We start from the raw sequence: 20,835 nt of genomic DNA, 5'->3' as shown, positions 1-20,835 counted from the left end.
TTGGCTGCTATCCTGTAAAACCAATTTATTCCTATGTTCATGAAGGTGTAAGTAATGTATGTGATATGCAGAGAAATAATTTACTACTCAATCTCAGATACACAAATATACTTAAGAAAGAGAAGTTTTATTAGGGCAATTTCACTTTATTTTTCCATACAGCAAAGTCAACTACTGCAGTAATAATAAAATAAGCATAAAACAAATTGCAGCCCTAGACAGAATACATAATTTTAAGCAACTACAAGCAGAAAGTAAGTTGTGATTACATAATAGTAAAACCAAGCGCTTTGTCCTTTCAGCAGATGAAAGTGGTCAGGTTGCTGGTAAGTGCAACATCAGGAGCCAGCTGGAGTAAAGGCTGGGCAACCAAGTCATTAAACAAGTGGCCATTGTCACATTTTGCTCTTTTGAGTGCTTCTGAGTTGAAAAATCAAAATTGTGAAATTTTAATTTCTTTTTTTCACCTGCGGAAAGAACAAGATCTACAGCAATTAAAAACAATCACATAACAACTACAGGTGTGCTGTTTGGTTTGCCTGTTTATGGTTTAAATTTTGTGAAAGTCAATACTTGTTTTGAAGATTTCCTTTTGTGAACAATAAACCACTGAAATTGCAGAAACCGATTTGAGTAATATATGTCCTTAGCATAGTTCTTCCTCTCTTTTTGTTGAAGTTTTAAACATGCAGTAGTTTTGAAAACAATGTAAGGAATATCTGATCCATGATTTCACCTTAATGGCTGAAGTACCTGCTATTTTTGGTAATGATCTTCAGGCAGATTTGGCCCAATGGAGTTTTGTCAGTCATGAGATCTTGGAAGGATGGCAAATCTTTCCAGCTGAAAAATCCTGGCAAACTACAAGCTGTCCACAGAAAGCAAAGCAACGTGTCTGAAGGGTATGGAGTGCTAACTCTGTGCCACTTTTGCAAGCAATTTTCCTCAGTCTGTCATTTCATTAGCCTTAACAAAACTCCTTGTAATTATAGACGTTTTTATTCAAAATAAGATCTTGTTATTATACAGGTTCCTCTCTTTTGACTATATACAGAAGTGCAAAAAGTCAACCTTTCTCTCTAGACTTCCCAACATGCTAAACTGCAGCATCATCAACCCCCAAGAGTTTGCACACACGCTAAAATTCTCATTACGTAAACTTTGAGTATTTGGATTATCAACAAAAAGTCCCTTGTTCTATTTATTGATTATGCAGCTTATTTATAACAAGGCCTGATATTCAGGGATTTCAAAAATATTAAACAATACTTTAACATTTGAAATGGATACAGTAGAAAATAAATTTTATTCTAATATCTAGGATCTAGATCTTCTCATAATAACTAATTACAAACAAAATAAATCATCAAAATATTACTCAATTGTCTGCCAGGATTGTTGCCATAGCAACAACTTAACTTCTTACTTAGCAATGATTATATATTTATAAGATATCCATATAAAAGATCTTTGTTCTTTTAATGAAAACTAGACAAGAACAATGACTGACATTCTTACACTGTAATATTAAATCAGTAAAATATAAATCATTTAGTTAACAATAATACGGATATTCATATGACACTACATGTAATTTAAAACTGAGTATGTTATGAAGGAAAAACTACTTTAATTTTTTTTTGTATTTTGAAAAATTCATTGGTAAAATCTAATAAAACAATAGTCTATAAACTGAAATGGTATTCAATTGTTAATAGAAAATGAAAATCTAATAAATGTAGGAAATGAAAAACTACATTTTAACAAGAAAAATAAGTAATATTCTATAATGTAACTAACTATACTAACATGTGAAGTCACCATTACTCTCTTAACACGATTGAAATTACATTGGTATGGGTTCCAACCCGTAATGTAATAATCTAAGGCTTTAATAGATGTACAGTACAATCAGTAAAATCAACACATCAGTCTTATATTAGAAAGCATCTCTCTCAAGCATAAAAACTTGCAGTAAACTTGGAAGTATGGAAAGTTCTATAACGGAACTCTCACTTCTCCCATTCCACACTAGAACTGCCAGTGACCTGGCCCCTACTCAGCGATTTTTTAGAACTGCTGAACAGGGCAAAAATATCCTTTACTAGCTGCAACATCCAAACCACAAAAAAGGGGAATTCCTTTGGATGAATCCATTCTTAAAAACTGAATGCACATCTATTTTTAAAATTTTTAAAAGGCTTTCTAAGGCTATAAGCAGTTAATCTGAACAAAAGAATCACATATAAAATTCACCCATGTACTTAACCCACCCAATTACTAGGTTAATTAAACATTTCCCATTTTCATATTTTGGTTTATCATGCATCTGATGACAGTGCTGTTCTCTTTGTTTAGAGTCACTATTTTGAATGTGACTGTGATGAAGCATTTAAGCAAACGTGAAACCATTTCTGCAAAGCATTTATAGTCTTTTGACTTTTGACAGAGGCTATAAATAGAAGCAAAATAATTTCCTCAAACATTTTTTGTTATTGTGTCTCAGAAATGGCATATCCCTTTTGAATAACATGTTATATAGTAGAGTATGCATAAATATTACACTACAATGCATTAAAATAATTTTATATATCTATTATATATATCTCCAGTATGTGAAGGTTTATCTGTATTGAGTGTGTGTTGTGCTGTCTATTGTTACTGTAAAGTTAAGTTGGCCATTTCTGAGACAGCTTTGGTTTCAAAAACAACAAAGGAAAAAGAAAAGAAGAATGGTGCCCTTTGATTGATGAGTACTAGCGAATAAGCAACAAAACGTGGCTCTGAGAATAATAACACTGAAGAAATAATACTCTAGTTTGATGGACAGTCTATGGCACTTCATGAGAATCCTTAGCAACATGGTACTTAAAGCCATGGTGTGCTTTAACATAGACACAGTTGTGGTTTTGCTTGGCACATTCATCTCTGTCAGATCCCTCCCTCACCACGTCTTACAATCTATTACAGTAAAAATATTACTCTTAAACAAAAATGACTGTGCATGCGCGCTCTCAGCTCTAATGGCAATTTTAAATACAAGGTGCACCTTTGTTACTTGTAAACCTTGAAAGAAATAAACTCATTTTTAAAAAATTATATCTTGGTCTACAGACGTACCAATACATAATAGAATCATGGTTACACCATAGTCTGTCTTTTCAAGATGGCATGAATATATAGGAAACTAATTATGTATGCATATTTTAATGCATAACTCTGTGCTACAAAAGAAAGACAATGTTGTTCTTTTAGATAGGAATATCACCTCAGCACAAATACCGATTGAATGTACAAAGTGTGTAGGCATCAGTGTGCAGCAAGTTCCCATGTTGTCTTTTCTTCTGGTTAACATGCAATATGTGGATGTCTTGTGGCTGAGGGATTTTTGTGTGTGTTGCTTGACGGTATATACAATATGGCTAATGACGTCGTCCTTACTCTAACCAAGCACACTGTCCTTTCCTCTTTGTATGATCTAAAATGGGAAAAGAGACAGTCTTTGTTAAAACACATAATTTTTTAAAGCATTTTTCAATAAATATATAGTTGATATACATAACATACACACACAACAACACACAGATTCCATGCTGACAAAAAACTCCTTCTAAACTTATAACTAACAAAGTGATGTCCTTATTCCATGTATCTGATTAACTATGAAGGAACTGCTTTTTATCCCTCCTTTCTTCCTTTTAGACAGGGTCTCCCTGTGATAGTATCCTGCCTACCCTGGAGCTCATTATGCAGACCAGACTGGTCTTAACATACAGAAATTCACTCATTTTTGAGCCCCAAGTGCTGGGATTAACAGTGTGTACCACCATACCTGGACAGAACTGCTTGGCAAGAGCTTAAAAAACTTAAATGACTGTTGACTGTAGCACATCTTTCCTCAAGTGGATTTCAAACTCTGCCTACCTTTCTCTCTATTCTGGGATCTATCTGTGTCTGGCTCTTGCTGGGGATTCTCATAACCTGGTTTTCTAACCACCACTGAAGACCTGACTCTGTCCCTTCTGCAAGGTCCTTATTCTCCACATACACACAACACCTTCACTGTCCTTCAAATGCTTTCTTCTATGGCTGTTGAGAAGAGGAGCCCCACATCTTTGCCTTACAGGAAGCTCGTTCAAAGTTCTCTTATGTTAGCAGACAGTTCAGAGATCATTTATGTCATTACATCATTGACATGGTAACAAATACAAAGCATTGCAAAACTTGACTTGCAAATATGTCAATGAGCAAATAAATATGAAGAGAAGCAATAAAGAACCACCATCCTCTCACTGGGCAGACTGAGGTTTAAATGGCTCTTTATAAATGTGAAAATATAAGTACTTGTCATGCTTCTACACGTATGATCTAACTTAAGTGTGTATATATTGAATAAACATCCTGTAGGGATGAAAAATAGACAATTTTGCAGGTGTTGAAAATAATGTTACAGAAAGCAAGCACAAGAGCCCAAGCCTTTGTGAGGAACAGTAGCATCTTCAGAATCCTATTATCACTAAGCTAGCTGTCTAGAACTACTAACTATTCAACTGATAAATAATGGTTCCGTGTGTGTGTGTGTGTGTGTGTGTGTGTGTGTGTGTGTGTGTGTGTATGAAGTTATTTAATAGTTAGAGCCATTGTTCCCTACTGATCCTGTACACAGTGATACATGGTACAGGTAGGTATATATTTTCATATAGGAATGAGTGAAATAATAATTAAAATAAAATTAATGACCTATGCCCAGTCAACAAATGATTGCCTATGAGCCAAATCTAGTCTACTGTCTAATTTGAAAACATCTACTTATTTATATATTCTCTAAGTGTTTTCACACCAAAGTGGGGAACTTGCAGCAGAAACTGCAATGCTCCATACAGACAAAAATAGCTGGTCTGTAGACCTTTAAGAAAAGTTCATCAAACCCTAACTCATGTCTTCTAATTATATTTGTCATATTTTATTCATGCTTGTATTTATTTGTAACATGAAACAAAACTGAGAAAATAGATTCTCCTTTATATTTTAAATATTAACATATTCCAACCACAAATAGAGTGATTATATTGCATAATAAACTTACTGTTTTGTGACGACAGCTCTACATCTGGGTAACATACTTGTGGCTAGTCAGATGTTCGGCAGATATTATGGGTATCTAGCAAATAAAAAAATTATTTAATGAATGATCCATGCAAGCAAGCCAACCACCAAGAGATGAAAACATCTTAATATTAAACTTTGAAAAAACAGTGAGATTCAGCTGTGAGGTGACAGCCCTCATCTGGTCAACATGACATTAAGTTAACATAAACGCAAATGCCAGAGAAGCACCTCACTGCTTGTAATCTTTGTGTTAAGTATTATTCTACGGATGTTACCAGTACTTAGAAAGTAAGAGAAGTACAGCTACCAAAAATTCATGCAGAGCAGTTATTAAAAGAAGCCCTTTTTGTTGGCCTACACACACGCACACACGCACACACCCTTGTGGTTTCAAATGCTTAGCAATGATAATGAAACCAAGAGTAAAAAATATCTTGCCTAAATTTGTGCAACCAAATTTCTAACATTTTCATTCGGATTGAAGTGTTTAACTTCTGACCCAAATTAAATATAACAGGTGTGAATTATAAAATAGTAGTTCAAAAAATAACTAGGAAAGATAGCAGGTTTGTCCATGAACTGACTTTGGAACCTCAGCTATACATCACATTGCATTTCAAATAGGCAAGGACTCAGGGAAGTTGGGAGAAAACACCGTGAGAAACCAGTACAGAGGTTGCTTTTTTCAGTGTGAAATCAAACCTGTGACTTCATTCTTTTTCAACCCCCAATTAAAGGCTGCTAATGTGGGCAAGGCAGCCCTTCAGGTTGAGTGTAGCAGAGGCCTGGGGATGTTGGTTCTAACAACACTGATTTGTTTCCTGGTTGTGTGAACCTGAGCAAAGCAACTGCTGACTGTGTTTAAACTGATTTTATATGATGACACTAAGTCCATTTCAGAAGGTTTGTTGGGGTAACAATGAACTCACATACAAGAAGGCTTTTGTTGTTTTAATTTAAATATCCTAGCCTGTCTCAATCTGCTAAAAACTATAATTCACAGTCTGGAGTATATATCACTATGTTCCTTTTAATTTTCATTTCTCAGCTGACATTTTACACAATTTTACAGCATTGGCAAATGGCACAAAAATGTGCTCCAAGCATAATGAAGCTTCTCATACCATTGTTCCTGCTGCTGCAGGACAGGATGTTGCACCCAACAGTGTAGAAGCATCAAGGATGGGGCTGTCGAAACATACCAAGGACCTTCAACACCACTCGATGCAGATGAAGGGCCAGCTATAAACTTCTGCATGCATGCAGGCTGCATTTTGTGGCATCAGCTATTTCCAGCATTGCTAATGTACTGTAGGCATATACATAAGTATGTATATGTAGATATAATATATGTGTGTATATATATATCCATTCCCTTTTCTTTGGTTGTACAATAGTAATAGTATGAAGACCCAGGGAATTATGCATGAAATGGTCACAGCACAATGCAAAAAGTAAAGTGTCCCCTACAACCCAAGTGGCCAAGGGCATTTTGAATTTGCTTTGCTATAGTTGTGCTTACACCAGCAATTCTACAGTCATATATGGTATATACAGGAGACTCCAGCATCATTGATGTGCACCATAAATGGATTGCACTGAATCTATTGATATTTCTGCCAAACTATCATGCCACATATGCACAAGCTAGCATTCTTGTAAATGAGTCTTATGTGTTAGTATAAATCCAAGAGTATTTTGATAAGTCTGAAAAACTGATTCTTGGCCAAGAAGTATGTAAGACTTGTCTGAAACTTAAAATTAAATCCATTTGGCATTATGATCTTGAACATTTTTAATGACTGTATTAATAGCTGAAAGTTCATCAACAGAAGATGATATATTGAGAAAACAAAAATTTTAAAAAAGGTGGATGCTTCGTATAGCAGTAACTACTGGCTCTTAGTGGTCTGCCTGCTCCAAGGCACTATGCTGAATCCCATCTGACAAGGATTCTTTTTAGTCTCACTAGACTCCATCTAACTTCTGTCAGTGGAACATGCATAACTTGGTTTAGTCCTTTCATACACTACTAACCTTACTGAACTGCGCCTTTATAACAGGCATATCTGCATATTCAAGACCAGATTTATTTCTGAAATGTGAGCATAATTAATCCAGAGCCAGAAAGTATTTCCTTTAAAGAAAATTCAGAAAATGTTGGTGGGAGTAATGCTCTTTTTGAACTTTAAATCCCTTAAATAACTATTTTAGTTCAAACAGTCCATTCTCATCTATAAAATTTAAATTTAAGTAGATCCCATCTGCTCAAAATAATTCTAACTTGGCTATCCTGAAATTTGCTCTGTAAACCAGGCCAGTCTCAAGTGCATAGAGATCTGCCTGCCTCCTGCCTCCAAGGGCTGGGATTAAAGGCGTGTGCCACCACTGCCTGGCAGAATTCATATTGTTTATCCTCCATACTTTCAATGAACATAGGATATCTGTCATTTATCATACATGATTTTTGTTTCTTCCTTCCTAAATCTAACATTCATTCATGCAGGCTAACTGTATAAACTAGAGCACTTAATTTCCTTTTCCGTTTAAAGCAACAAGAATCAAAGTGGAGAGATGCTGCATATAAAAGTAACTTTAATAGGCAATCTGCTTACTAAAATTATAAAAATTATATTTCAACTCTATTTACAAGAGTGGTCATTTGTGGCATAGGAATACATTTTAATATTTTCCTTTTTATTAAGACTTTAGGAACAAACTGAGAATCTATATATATGTCAGATGCTTCGATAATAACCTTGTAACTGCCTCCATTTTGGTTGGCCAAAATAGTTACACAATTGGTTGAGAAAAATGAGAATTGCTTGTGTAAATCTCAGTTTAGTAGCTTCAGAAATGGAGCTGCAACAATTTTGGAGCACTTATAAATGGCATAAAAGCAATTGGCTGCTTGTCATAGAAAGAATGTGTAGGCCAACAAGAGGTGTCTTTGAAACCCCATGCTCAGGAAAGCACCCTCTACAGCTCTCCCGTCCACACGATTCCCACTGAGCACAATGGGAGATCCATGTGCGTTAGGCTGCTGGACTGGGCCCTATTAAGAGTTGGTTTGTAAGAAACAAAGCTGTAAATTAGCAAACCTGGTTGGCTGTGGCTGTTGCAGCGAAGGGAACACTTGTGGCAGATGTTGTTGCTGCGGACACAGTGGCTGGCGTAGCACCGTGCACCATGGGAACTTTCGGAGGGAAAATCATATAAGCAAACATACAGAAGAGTGTAGCAATATGGAAACCATGGCAACATGGAGGAGATCATTGGGCATGGTATTTATCATAGCAAGAAGCCATGTGACAGGACATCATCACCAGCGAGTGACATGCAATCACAGCGCAAAGCAGGACAACATTCCAAGGAGAGAGGGGGAGGGAGGGATGAAAGAGAAAAAAAAAGGGGTGGGGGGAAAAAGCTTGTTACCATTAAATCAAGAAAATTGACACAAACAGGCTTAATTTGCTAAGTTAAAAAAACAAGAATTTTATATAGTGTTCAAAGACATTAAAATATAAATAAAATACAAGTATTTACTTTGTATGTACAGTTATCCATTTGAATAAAATTTTTTTTATTATTCACTCTTATGAAAATATACAGTCATTACTTTTATGAGATAGACTTGTTTTTATATACCAGAACTCATAGTCCAATCAAAATCCACTAATAGTGACTAAAGGGAACTTGTGTGGAAAGAAAACATTTATGTGGGGCCATGTCAATTAAATAGAAATTGGCATTTAATTGACAGGTGTTAGTAAAGAGGAAATGGACTTGCCCAATAGATAAACGTTAAACTTAGCAGTGGATTTTGAGGGGCTGTGAGATGCACTGTAGGTTTAAGATAATCAAGAAACAAAGCTGGCACCTACCAACACTTGTAGCGGGTGTCATGCACAATATTGAGCCTGCCCATCATGCATTGCAACAGGAAGGTGGATTTGAAAAGGGAAAAGAATTAAAACATCCCATCACACGTGTAATTAGGAAATTCATTTGAACAAAGAAGAAAAATTGTTATTACGGGAACAGTGGCATGTAACTGTCAGCACAATCAAATCATACAGTAGCACAGTGATCAGTTAGAACTAGTCCCAAGTGAAGAGTAAAAGCCAGTTTAACTGTGTGCTGGTATACTTTGTTTCTCTCAGCTGCAGCCTATAAATAGAGTACTTTCTGAAAAATTTAACCTATTTAATTCATTTAAAACAAATTCTGTAATGTTTTGTTTTAATCTAGCTGCTATCTTACTGCTTTGCTACTTCCAAATCTGACAAATGAATGCAATGTTTTCTTTAGACTGAACACCCTGAATAATTAGAAAGTGTTTATTATTAAAATGCTAAATACCTCAATGCACGAAACTGACTGGACAATGTAATGAAACAGAAACTAGTTTAAACTCCTAGGCTTTGTTTCTCTGCTCACTGTAGCAGCAACCATACAGACACAAATGAGGTTGTGACCATCCAGACAGAAACTTTATTCAGAGGGCTATCAAGCAATAAATAAACAGTATGCAAAAAAGTGGAAACTCTTCATTTAGAATTCAAATGCAGAAAAAGCATTGCGGGGGAGCATAATTTCTTTGGAATCTCAAAACCAGTTTACCTGTAGGCATCTGGCAAAAGAGGCTGATTTTCAGTGCTAGTTTAGACCTTCAAGACCTCTTAGAGTAGCCAGTTTACAAAAACTCAAATACAAGAATTTGCTAATTAGACTTCAATGAAAACCCTGAGTGGGAGATAATGAGGATGCACATGTCACATGTGGGGCCTTCAGCCCTCATGTCCATAGAGGTGTGAATGTAAGAACCAAATATAAATGCCACATTCATAGCTTTTTGTTTTTGATTTTGTTTTTTTTTTCTGACATACAAATACTGAAAATCTATTTTTTATCAAGTACAGGCCACATTCACACATGGAGAACTACTGTTCTTTCTACAAGCTTATTTTAGATTTCTTAAGGTTTAAAATATAAGATGATTTTATATTTTTATCTAAATCTGAGTCTTGGCATATCCTGTTTAAATACTAGCAGCATCTGGGATGAACATTTGTTAGAAAAATATCTGCCAACTGAGTCTTGTCAGAGATGGTTGTACACAGCAAACTGCCGTCGAGAAACATAACTGGAACGAAGATGACTCAAGGGGCATCGCCATCCCATCTGCAACTCATTTGTGCTCGCCATCAGACTGCGGGCACCTAGGCCAGAGTAGACTGAGGAATGGATCTACGGAAGCTAACTTATATTCTAGAGGGAGGCATGGCTAAAGACATTGGAAGAGCTTTGTAATTTTCTACTTCTACTGCATAGAGACTTATGAAGGGCAATGAGCAACCAAGCAGACCAATAACAAAGAATATATTTAGAGACAGCAGAGCAAGCAGGACTTCATACTGGGTCTGGATTTTGTGAAAGCACTACCCTCTAGGGCAGGAGGGTTGGGAAAGAAAATGGGAAAAGATAAATGAAGATGTACAGTGGGCTACAAAGAAACATTAAAGCCAGTTTAAATACTGTCCAAGTTACAGGTTTTAAATTTAGTAGTATGCGACAGTTTGCCTACTGTATTTCATTCATTCACGCATAATTGAGCCTGCACGCGCTGAAAGTGAGTTGACCTTATACACCTCTCTAAAACTTTTAGCTTTTATGATTGAATTTTTGTTTGGGTTATCATCCTCATTATCACTGTAACCACTGAACACAGCTTCAAGAGGGGTTTGTAGCAAACAAACACAACGCAGCAATGAAGACTCTAGCTGGGGTGCAGTAACTCACAAATGTGAAGACAGTGCTGTAGGACCCTCTTACCAAAGCCCAAAACCATTTTTGAAATGACCATAAATAATATCCATCCTTACTTCCAATTGGTTGTTTTATTAATAATGATGCACAAATAGTCAATTTAAATTTTCCCTCAGTTTTCAGCATAAGACAAAATTTAAGTGAATGTATTTGTCAATTCCCAGTTGCCCCTACAAAGATATTTGCACAGCAGAATAAAGGGTGTGGCTCTGAGAAATGTGTCACTGTAATATATTACTTTTTAAATTAAAATTTTAATTATCTGTGTGAATATAAAAAATAGGATGACAATTTATAAGTGAAATACAGTTATACTTACTATTACATTAAGGAGAAAGAAAAATAAATACAAGAGAGAAAACGTTATAATCAGAAATCTGGTCAGAATTTCTATGTGATAATTTTTGCTTATTTAAGTTTACAGTAAGGGGGATAAAGGTAATTTGAGGCATTCTAAAAATAAAGAATGCTATTTTATTATTAAATACTTGAAGTCATTAAATTGTCAAATTTGATATTTAAGCATGCAACAGCTTCCTTATTTTTCATTATTTATAAATATTTTTTAACATAAATAAAACTATAATTATTTATACTTATATTGATTATAATAAAAATGTAGAGATCTTTATGGTGTCCCTTATATAAAAATGGCACTATCTTCCTGCCACCCTGGCCCAAACATCTACACCACCAACTAACAGAGTTTCCTGGCCTTTTCTTTGTATGTGGTAGAGCTGTAATGTGAGCCAGCATAGAAACTGCATTAAGTAAACGTTTAGTTCCTGCTAACAGTGGTTGAGAGAAATATGCTAGGTAGAAAAGTGATATGCGCTTCTGAGGAAGACAAAAACATAATGGAAAACTCAAGATGGAGGACACAGAAGTCTTTGGAGCCACGAGCTCCAAAATAGGTAGGGCATATGCTTTCTCAAGTCCTTGGTGTTGGCATATTCTTCATCAAGCCAAACTATGGGTTTCAGAAAAAAGGAGAAAAGATGTCTATCGTGCTTGGCAAGCACAGCATGGAGTGAAACATGGATTCTCAACCAATGCAATGAAAAGTGGAAAAGAAATAGGAGAGCTGTGGGGCTGGAGAGCATGTGCCCTACCTATTTCTGGACACAAGATTTCCCCCTACAGTCATGACTTTGGAATCTCTAGTGCCAATACTAGCATATCACAGGGCATATAATCATTATGTGTTGACTGAATAGAGGGCAAGATGGATACAGAGAAAGAGAAGTCAGGGAGCTAAAGACAGATGATAACTGGGTGGATATACTCATGAATGGTGGATTAGGTAGACAGGTGCTTTGTAAGTTCAGTTCTATTCTTAAATATGTGAGCATATTTCTCTACTAGCTGACTAGCTTGACACTAATCCCTGATCTTTTGCCAACAACCTAGTTCCTATGTATGTAGTCAACTGCTCTGTGGACTTAGCAAACTGTGCTTCACTGTAACTTGAATGAAACATACTCACACATCTTACAGTTACTGTTGAAGCCCTAGACAACAGGGCTCTAAAAAAAATCCCAGGTGTGAAAATGATAGTGTATCTTCTTAATTACTATGCCATGATTAGACAGAATGCTTCACTTATATGTAATTCGATTTTATATACATAGAAGATAACCTAGATTTGGGATCTAGTCTGTTTTCTCCAAGCTATTACATATGTAATTATATATGAATCTATGATAAGACTGACTTTCTTTAGTTCTAGCAAGATTTTTTTTTAAAATAGAATTGCCAGTATTTTTCATGTCAAAGGATTTTGTATGTAAATATACAAAAATGCCCCTAAAATCTGAACAAAAATCACTATGCATAGCAAATTCTGCTGTGTTCGTCTATGCAGCTTTGTCTGGTCAACCCTAGGAAGCAAAGAGACAACCACTGCCATTCACAAACACAATGTGATGGACGTGGACCTTCAGAAGTCTTTGGGTACCACCTACCAGGCAATCTAAACACTAACTAGTCTCCTTACAGTGGGTCTGTACTCCCAAAGTCTTCCAGACTCCATAGTTCCATACTCAGTTCTACCCACATCACTGTTTTAATCCCTGTGTGGCTTTTGGGGTATTTAGTTTACTTTCTCTGTGGAAATTCTTTATTTTCTACCTTTCTGACAAGGGTGTTTTGCAAAAATAAAGATATCATAGGGGCATTTTTCATGTACATGCAGGCCCATATGTAAAAATGGCAGTATTTTTATTTTTATTTTTAAATCAGGATGACAGCAATTATCTCTGGTTATATGGCTAGTGAATAATTCAACCTGAGCTTTAGACGGTTCAAATCAGGTTGCAAATATATATTATTTTATTTCCTTGCTATAATAGTTTCACATAATGGTAAATAAAACCAATAGACTTTCTCTGATACAAAAATTAATTATAAGACACAAGTATATCTCTGAAATTTCAACCTATTTTCAGCATGTTTTAAATTAATAATTTATCTTTCAAGAGTAGCAGGCAACTGATTCTAAGAAATGCATACAATTACTGTTTCCCTAACTTGAACCTGCATATTTTAGTGTAGAAACAGACCAGGGAGCTGTTGAAGGGTAAACTTGTCATACGTGCAGGTCATACTTAACATATAACTGCTGGCTACCCTAATTTAGAGAAGAATGAAATGTTTGAACATTGGTGAGAAGTTAATGCAAAATCCCATGGATAAGACAGATTATTTCAAGTTTCTTTACATAATATGTGGAAGAAGATAATCTGTTTTATTTTAAATTTCAAATAGGGAAACTATCATTTTAAGGGTAATATTCTATTCAATGGAAAAAATGATATAAATACAATTTTAATTTGCTTAAATATTCTAATAATACCTTCAAACCTGGCTTGGGATCTGGTTGCATAAAAGTGAGCAACTGTTCATTGACAACAGTCAAAATCTAGCAGCACCAAAACTTAACAAAAAAGCAAAAAGATGAAACCCTGGAAGTCTCTGAACAACCCTATAGAAGGAGATGATAGATATTGTGTGCTTTAGTGGGAAAGCTTCCCTAAGATCAATGACGTTACATATTAAAGTCATTTAATTTTGATCATAATATGGACAAATTCCAACTTAAACAATGTTAACTCAAGAGTATAGCTATTATTTTAACCTGGAACATTTTAATGAACTATTTTAGCCACTGATTTATTCTATGTGTGGATGGCCAGTATTCAGAAATAATCTGTACAAAAGTTTTGTTTCCTAGTAACATCTAATATGAGCATAATGTATTAATTTGCTAATAAGTCTAAAATAAAACTATCCCATTCTTTAATATCACAGGAATGTGACACTCTAAATACTGTTACTAGCATAGGGTACTAGATACATGAGGTACATACCTAGCTAATAATTTTTTAATAAATTATTTTATTAAAAATATCATATATATTCATAGTGTTCTCAAAATAAAACTTTATGCATAAGAAAGAAAAAGAGATTAGTAAGTTTTGGTAATTAATTTCAAAATATAAGGTATAAAAGGTTTAAAAAAACCTTACAAAATAAATTAAGAATGTTGAAATAGTTGATTTCTAACCAACTAGGTGAGTTATTAGTGTTTTTAACACTTAAACCTCTACGAGTAAGAGCATGTGTGTGTGACCAAGCTGAAAACTGGAAACACCAGTGCATGACTCAGCACTAAACAGGAGTGCTGTGGGATGACTCAGCAGTAAATACAAACACCAGGGGAACTTAGAGGTACTTTGACTTCAGCATAGCAACAAGAATAATCCTAGCAAGGCATAATTAATATGAAGAGCACATCTTAAGAGCTCTAGGATGAATATATTTTGATGGTCTTGGTCTGTTTTGCAAACTAAAGGTTGAAAATTTCAAACTTGAGTCATTTCATAAAATTGTGGAATCTTGAAGGCAAAGGGGTCTTACAGCAGGAGAGCATCATAACACAGCTTGACAAACATACAACAGTGTTAAGGAAAGAGAGAAAGAGAGAATATTTCAATTCCAAATAGCAGAAACACCGATAAATATATAAAACATCTCTGCCTCAGTAAGCTTTTCAGTTTTATAGGAAAGCCATTTATGAAAACTGAGTGTTTCCCCAGCTGACTGCCTTACCGTACACCCTCTCTCTGACTGACAGCTAACCTGGGCTGCAGGTTTGTAGCTGCTCTAACAGTAGAACCCTGTGTAGATCATCAAAGATGCATTCCGTAGCAAATCCAAGCCCTTACCTGGTGGGAGGAACGCTGTATGCTGCTGTAACTGCATGTTGGCTAGAGCCTGCTGGTATTGGAAAATACCAGTGTTAAAGACTGCGGTGGCACCGTTGGTTTTTTCAAGAGCAGGCCTCTTTGGCAATGGGGGAAGTACAGCTTGAGGAATTCCCTGTTTGGTGAATGAGTATAAAAACAAATACCAGTAAAAAGAGAAAAAGAAAAAAGAAAAATCAGTTGTTGGCTAAAACTGTTAGGGAGCACGAGCAAGCAAGCAGCGGAGTATTTAACTACCCAGGGAAAAAAATCCAGTCGACAAAACCAATTAAGGAAATTAAGCAAGATAAAAGCTTTAAAGGAAGCATTATTTCGTCCACAACAAAAGCCCACTAGTAACGAGAGCATATGTTATAATGAGTAAGGTGTTTTATGTCTCATAATGCTTCAGGCTTTCTGTGAGAAGCCGTTGACTTGGGAAAGAAGGAAAGCCGCAGTGCGAGCTTCATGAGGGCTGACGAGTAGAAGCACTGTTAATAGTTAAGTGTACAGTGACTGGCCAGGGAGACGCCATCCTGCCAGCTCTGCCCTCCCCAACCTGCTGACACATGCAAATGTCCCAGAGCATGCAAACTCTCCTGAAATACTGCGCTAGACATGTTAAAAAGTAAAGACTTCTATCACTAAAGCCATGCTAACCACACAGGTACATAAATACACAGTGAAAACCACACTTTATTGTCCTCCACGTATTTCATTAGAACGCTTTACAATGGAGTTAAACTGAATGTGGGCTGCTGGGATTCCAGTCTTTCATTGTACCATAGCCATCTATGTACCCATTTTAGGTCTTTCTGCTCATGTTTCAGGAAACCACACTCAGTTTTTCATTGTACTTTACCATTTTAAACAGGAAGAGGATTATATATATTTTAATTGGTTAAAAACAAAAACAAAACAAAAACAAAAACAAAAAACAAAAAAACCTTGTATCTACAATAAAGCTACATGCCAAGCTAAAAGGTGAAAGGTCATAGTACCAGGTCAAAGGTTGCCTCGAGGGGTCGCTTCAGTGATTTGACAGCCGACTGAGTCTTAATTAGCAGGCAGCGAGCACATGATGGCAATGGGCCAGTGGGGTTCAAGCGCATTAACATAAACAGCAAGCAGAGGTGCATCATGGGGGCAGCAGTGCATTTTGGGTAGGTGAGAAAAAACAAATAAAAAAACAAATCATCGGAATGCCATATACAACGAATAACAAGACTAAGCATGCACAATAAAGGCACTATTGAGTTGTTATTGGAGGATAATTCCTCTTTGCAGTTAATTACAAACAATACTCTAAAGAAAAAAAAGGGGAGTGAAGGAAAGAGAAAAGGAGAGAGTCTGCCTTCTGTATTTTTGCTCAAGTATCCATAAACAAACACAGAAACGACCTCTCTCATGATCATTTTACTGTGCAGTGACAACAATGTCTTATGAATATTTAAATAAGTTATATATTTATATAAAAAGGGCAACACTAAAACAGCTAAGCCAAGACATGGACTCCTAAACTAAGCTACCAGGTCACATTGAAGTTTATCTTAAGAAAAACCATTTAGTAGCTAGTCTAAATGATCCAATTTTTAACTCTTTGAGTAGTGCTGTTTTTTTTTTTCCTTCCTATATAATGGCTTAGTCAAGGTTTAGCACTTCAATAATCATGTTTATGCCACAGTAAGCCTTCAAACTATCTAGATGGTGGGCTATTCAAAATGTTGCAGCTAATTTAAAAACAATTTTGTTGAAGCAATTCTCCTAAATAGTTCCAGATTATGTTATTAGAAGCAAGATAAATGTAAAGAGGAGCCTTGATGTGCAAAAGAACACACCCAAGGAGAACAATGGCTGACTCGATGGTATGCAGGAATCAGAGACTGGAGACAGCAGTGTTGTTAAGTCAGAAAGGAGACAGTGGTTCTTTATGAAGCAGGAATTTCAGAGACCCTACATCCAGAATAAGGCAGGTTCTTAGGGGTTAGGCCAAGAGGAGGAACCATTTGAACCACCTGAGGAGTTACCCTCCCTTCTGTGAATAGGAGCTTCTTTATGTATTGTGTGGGATACCTGAACAAACATATCTTCAGCAAAACATAAAGAAGAGGTTAATAGATGAAGAGCTTGTAGTAGACACATTGTTCAGTTCTTCTGGGCTGTCGAGAGGAAGGGCACTGCTGTCTCTACTCACCATGGCAGCTGCAGTGGCTGCAGCCTGTGCTGCTGCAGCCTGGTTGACCTGGTATTGGGCAGCCTTGATCTTGGCTTGCAGGTGTGCAGGAGGATGAAAGTATTTGCACTTTTCCCGGGAGCATCTCCCTTTGATGTAATCCATGCAGACAGTGACTGTGTTGTCATTGGTGTCAATCATTGTGCTGTCAGCAGGATGAGCAAACCGACAATCATTTTCTCCTCGGTTGCAGTTGCCTCGCTGGTACTCTCGACACACCTACAAGGTCATTAAATGAATGGGATTCAGTGAACATGAGCAAGCAGGTCCCTTCTGAAGACAGTGATTCAACTATACAAACTGGTGACCAAGGGTGGATATGGAGGAGAATGGCAAATTAGAGCAACACAGCAGCATCATTTGGCAGTGCTTAGTATGAAAATATAGCACCTTTCTAGTGAAATGTCCTTGAGAAAGAAAAGATGTTCATGATGAAAGGAAAGCATATAATAAAATACCTAATCAAGTACTGTATCAGTGTACTAATGAATTACCAAGGAGAAAAATATGGACTTTATAGTGAAGAAAGCCAGCAGACACCACTTTCACCAAGTGAACACATGAATATTCAGAAAGAATGAGACATAGGAACATTATTCTCTATTAATGTGACACCCACCCCACCCCCTAAAAAAACCACATCATACATGTCGTTTGTAATCACTGCCAATGGTTAATCCTGAGGAAATACTAGATACACTGAATGGGAAGCATTTTGCAAAATAACTAAACATTCTTTCAAAGTGTCAAGGCCATTAAAATAAGAAAGATACTGTCATGGATTGGACATCATGGAGTCAGATAAAGGATGCTGGCAGGATGGTTGCTTATATCTGACACAGGAACCGATGAGCTGCTACCTCACCTGACAACCTGAGCTTGATCCCTGGAACCCACAGGGTGGGAGGAGAGAACTGACTCCTGAAAACTGTCCTTTGATCTCAACATATACTCTGTGGAATGCAAGTGACCAGACACATACAAATAAATAAATGTAATAAAAATAGAAATTGAATCTGATTCAGAGCTACAGATTACTTAACTCATAGTAAATCTAAGTTAAATTATTAGATTTATAAGTGGTACTGATGTTATTTAAGATGTTAATATTTAGTTTGGTGAATGTCAGGCAAGAACTTTCGGTTATGTACTTGTAACTTTTGGTTAAGTAGAAATCAGTGCTCAGAGAGAAACACAGAGCACTCTAAGTTGAGAGCATTTCCACCACCATGTTCCCAGGAGTCACGTTTGGGCAGTAGACAGTCACTTGGCAGCTGTACAAAGCGGGTGGAGAAAGGCTCACTGTGTTACTGTCCACTTGCTTTCTACCTGTTAATTTCGGTGTGGGGACCCTGGGGAAGAGGGAAAATGGATTCTTTCTCATTCATTTGCTCTTGGAGTCTTATTACTGGTTTCCAAGTTTCCCTTTGAGAGTTTGATTTTTTTGACCACCAGAGGGCCATCTACTACACTGAATGACTTGACTTTATTACTTGTGTGTGCTAGCTCCCAACCTCCTCAACTGTTTACAAGGCACACTTCAAAGACACAGTTTTTATACTTTAAGGATGCCCCCTCCCACAACTGGGTAAATGCAGACACTGGGCACTGTTTTGTAGTTAAGCAAGAAGGAGACCCTATGATTTTAAAGGTATTAATAAAAATGGCTACATTTAAACCCAGGCCCTATTATGGCAATACCCTATTATGGGGGAAAGCGGTTCATACTAAGAACGTGGGTTTGGCTCCATATTAAAAAGCATGTGGCTACTGGGCAACTCTCAGCTAGTAAGACTAGCTGTTCTCCACAGCACAGCAACGACCTGGCCCTACCATTCTCGTTTATTCAGTTTTGGAGTATATTGAATAACTAAGAATACAGATGATTTAGAAAGTTAGAAAAGGTTATTCTTATTAATATATTCACCTTCTTGAACAGAACAAATAAAACTCAAGTGTAATACGAGTTCACAATCTAGAAAGCAAATGTGGACAAGCTGTGTTCAGAACAATCCCTTCTCTAACTGAGTACAAAAAGAAGTGGTGGGGCCTTAGGAACCCAGGTTCCTGGAGCCTGCTAAAAACAACAAGCTTATCACAGGAGCCAGGAAAACAGACACCCCGAAAGAAATACATTACAACGTAGTCAGCATACCTGCCCATAAAATACATATTCTGTTTTGTGTTTCTAACATCGCGTTATAAACAGAAAGGTCACTTTTGTGCTTAAGCAAGTTTGACAATATGGCTTCACCCAAGAGGAAGCTCAGACTGGTCCACACGTGCTCTCTCCAGTCAGTTCTCAGTAACCCCGCTTTCCTAAGGCTGCCTAAGAGAGAACTGAAAGCAAAGACCTAACACCCTTTTCACTCTTGCCACACTGGCAGGAAGGCCTGAAACCTAAAGGGATGCATGTGTCAGTTCCCTTTGTGCATGCATGGCTTCTATAGGTTAAAGACAACTTGACTAGCGTGAACACTTGATTCTTTTGTGAATGCAAGCAGGGAGAGTCCTACAAATGCTCAATTAGAGGTGATAACTTGGCATCAATAAAGCTTTCAAGTAAAATTTAAAGGTTTTAAAGTCAATTGTTCTTTTTTGCTGCATTTTTGACTTTCAGGTTTTTTGTTTTGTTTTGTTTTGTTTTGTTTTGTTTTTTCCCAGTTCTTTTGTCCTGATGGGGGAGTCGTGGTGGTGCTGGAGAAAGATACAAACCACTACCCTCACATTCGTTTACAGTTTAGGGAACTAGTGAAGGAGAAACCTCATGAAAGTCTGACTGCTGAGAGACTACAGGGAAGGTCTGGCAGATAGATGGACTCTGGAATGTTGGGCACTAAATGAAGCCAACTTGAAAACACATTTTCTCCTAACAGTCACCACCAGTAAAATGGGGTCTACCTGCTGACTGCTGAAAGTGGGTTTGCTTTCTTCCTTTTTCTGAAAATTTGAGAAAACTTCAGACTAGGTTTACCAACCCAATTAAAACAAAACTTTTAGATGTAGTTTATATTCGTAAATTAAAATTGACAAAATTTTCAATATATTTCATAATTCAAAACAAGATGAGAACTTACAAACTTTACTAGCAAATTTGCAGCAGAGACGACAAAATTAAATAAAAAATATCCAAGCAATATTCTGACTCCATTTTCCTCTTGAGCAGTTTTCTGTTTGCACACATTTTATGACTATGATCATGATTTAGCCACAACTTGGTTACCTTTTTCAGAAAACAATACCTTAATATTACCAACATTTTCATTTTTCTGCATAAGCTCCAAGTCATCATTTCTGATTGCACCGCAGATATCAAATACTGCACAGACTATGAGTGACTCTTAAGTAGCTAAAAGAGATTATTTCCACTGTTTTCATATTACAAACAATTTTGCAAAGGAAATACAGCAATAGGCATTT

The 20,835-nt window shown here is 36.5% G+C and overlaps 1 protein-coding gene across 12 annotated transcripts in view; it reads right to left on the bottom strand.

The window, feature by feature from the left end:
• Positions 1 to 106: 106 nt before the first annotated feature.
• Positions 107 to 20,835, bottom strand: part of Mbnl1 (muscleblind like splicing regulator 1) — a 115,773-nt gene continuing 95,044 nt past the window's right edge. For 3 of the 12 annotated variants that reach the window (XM_036189503.1, XM_036189508.1, XM_036189509.1), the window contains 7 exons: positions 17,377 to 17,634; positions 16,184 to 16,237; positions 15,165 to 15,318; positions 8,994 to 9,029; positions 8,211 to 8,305; positions 5,087 to 5,161; positions 107 to 3,478 (listed from right to left, as the gene is read on the bottom strand). In XM_036189503.1, coding sequence (XP_036045396.1) covers positions 5,105 to 5,161; positions 8,211 to 8,305; positions 8,994 to 9,029; positions 15,165 to 15,318; positions 16,184 to 16,237; positions 17,377 to 17,634 — 654 coding nt within the window. In that variant the 3' untranslated portion in view covers positions 107 to 3,478; positions 5,087 to 5,104. Of the gene's footprint in view, positions 3,479 to 5,086; positions 5,162 to 8,210; positions 8,306 to 8,993; positions 9,030 to 14,470; positions 14,880 to 15,164; positions 15,319 to 16,183; positions 16,238 to 17,376; positions 17,635 to 20,835 lie in introns of those variants that run through there. The other 9 variants (XM_036189505.1, XM_036189510.1, XM_036189506.1 and 6 more) reach the window with 5 other exon arrangements.

Source organism: Onychomys torridus, chromosome 6 (genome assembly GCF_903995425.1).
Source record: "Onychomys torridus chromosome 6, mOncTor1.1, whole genome shotgun sequence".
Taxonomy (NCBI): Eukaryota; Metazoa; Chordata; class Mammalia; order Rodentia; family Cricetidae; genus Onychomys; species Onychomys torridus.
The sequence above is the reverse complement of the archived record's forward strand: the minus strand, read 5'-3'. Positions and strand labels throughout refer to the sequence as shown.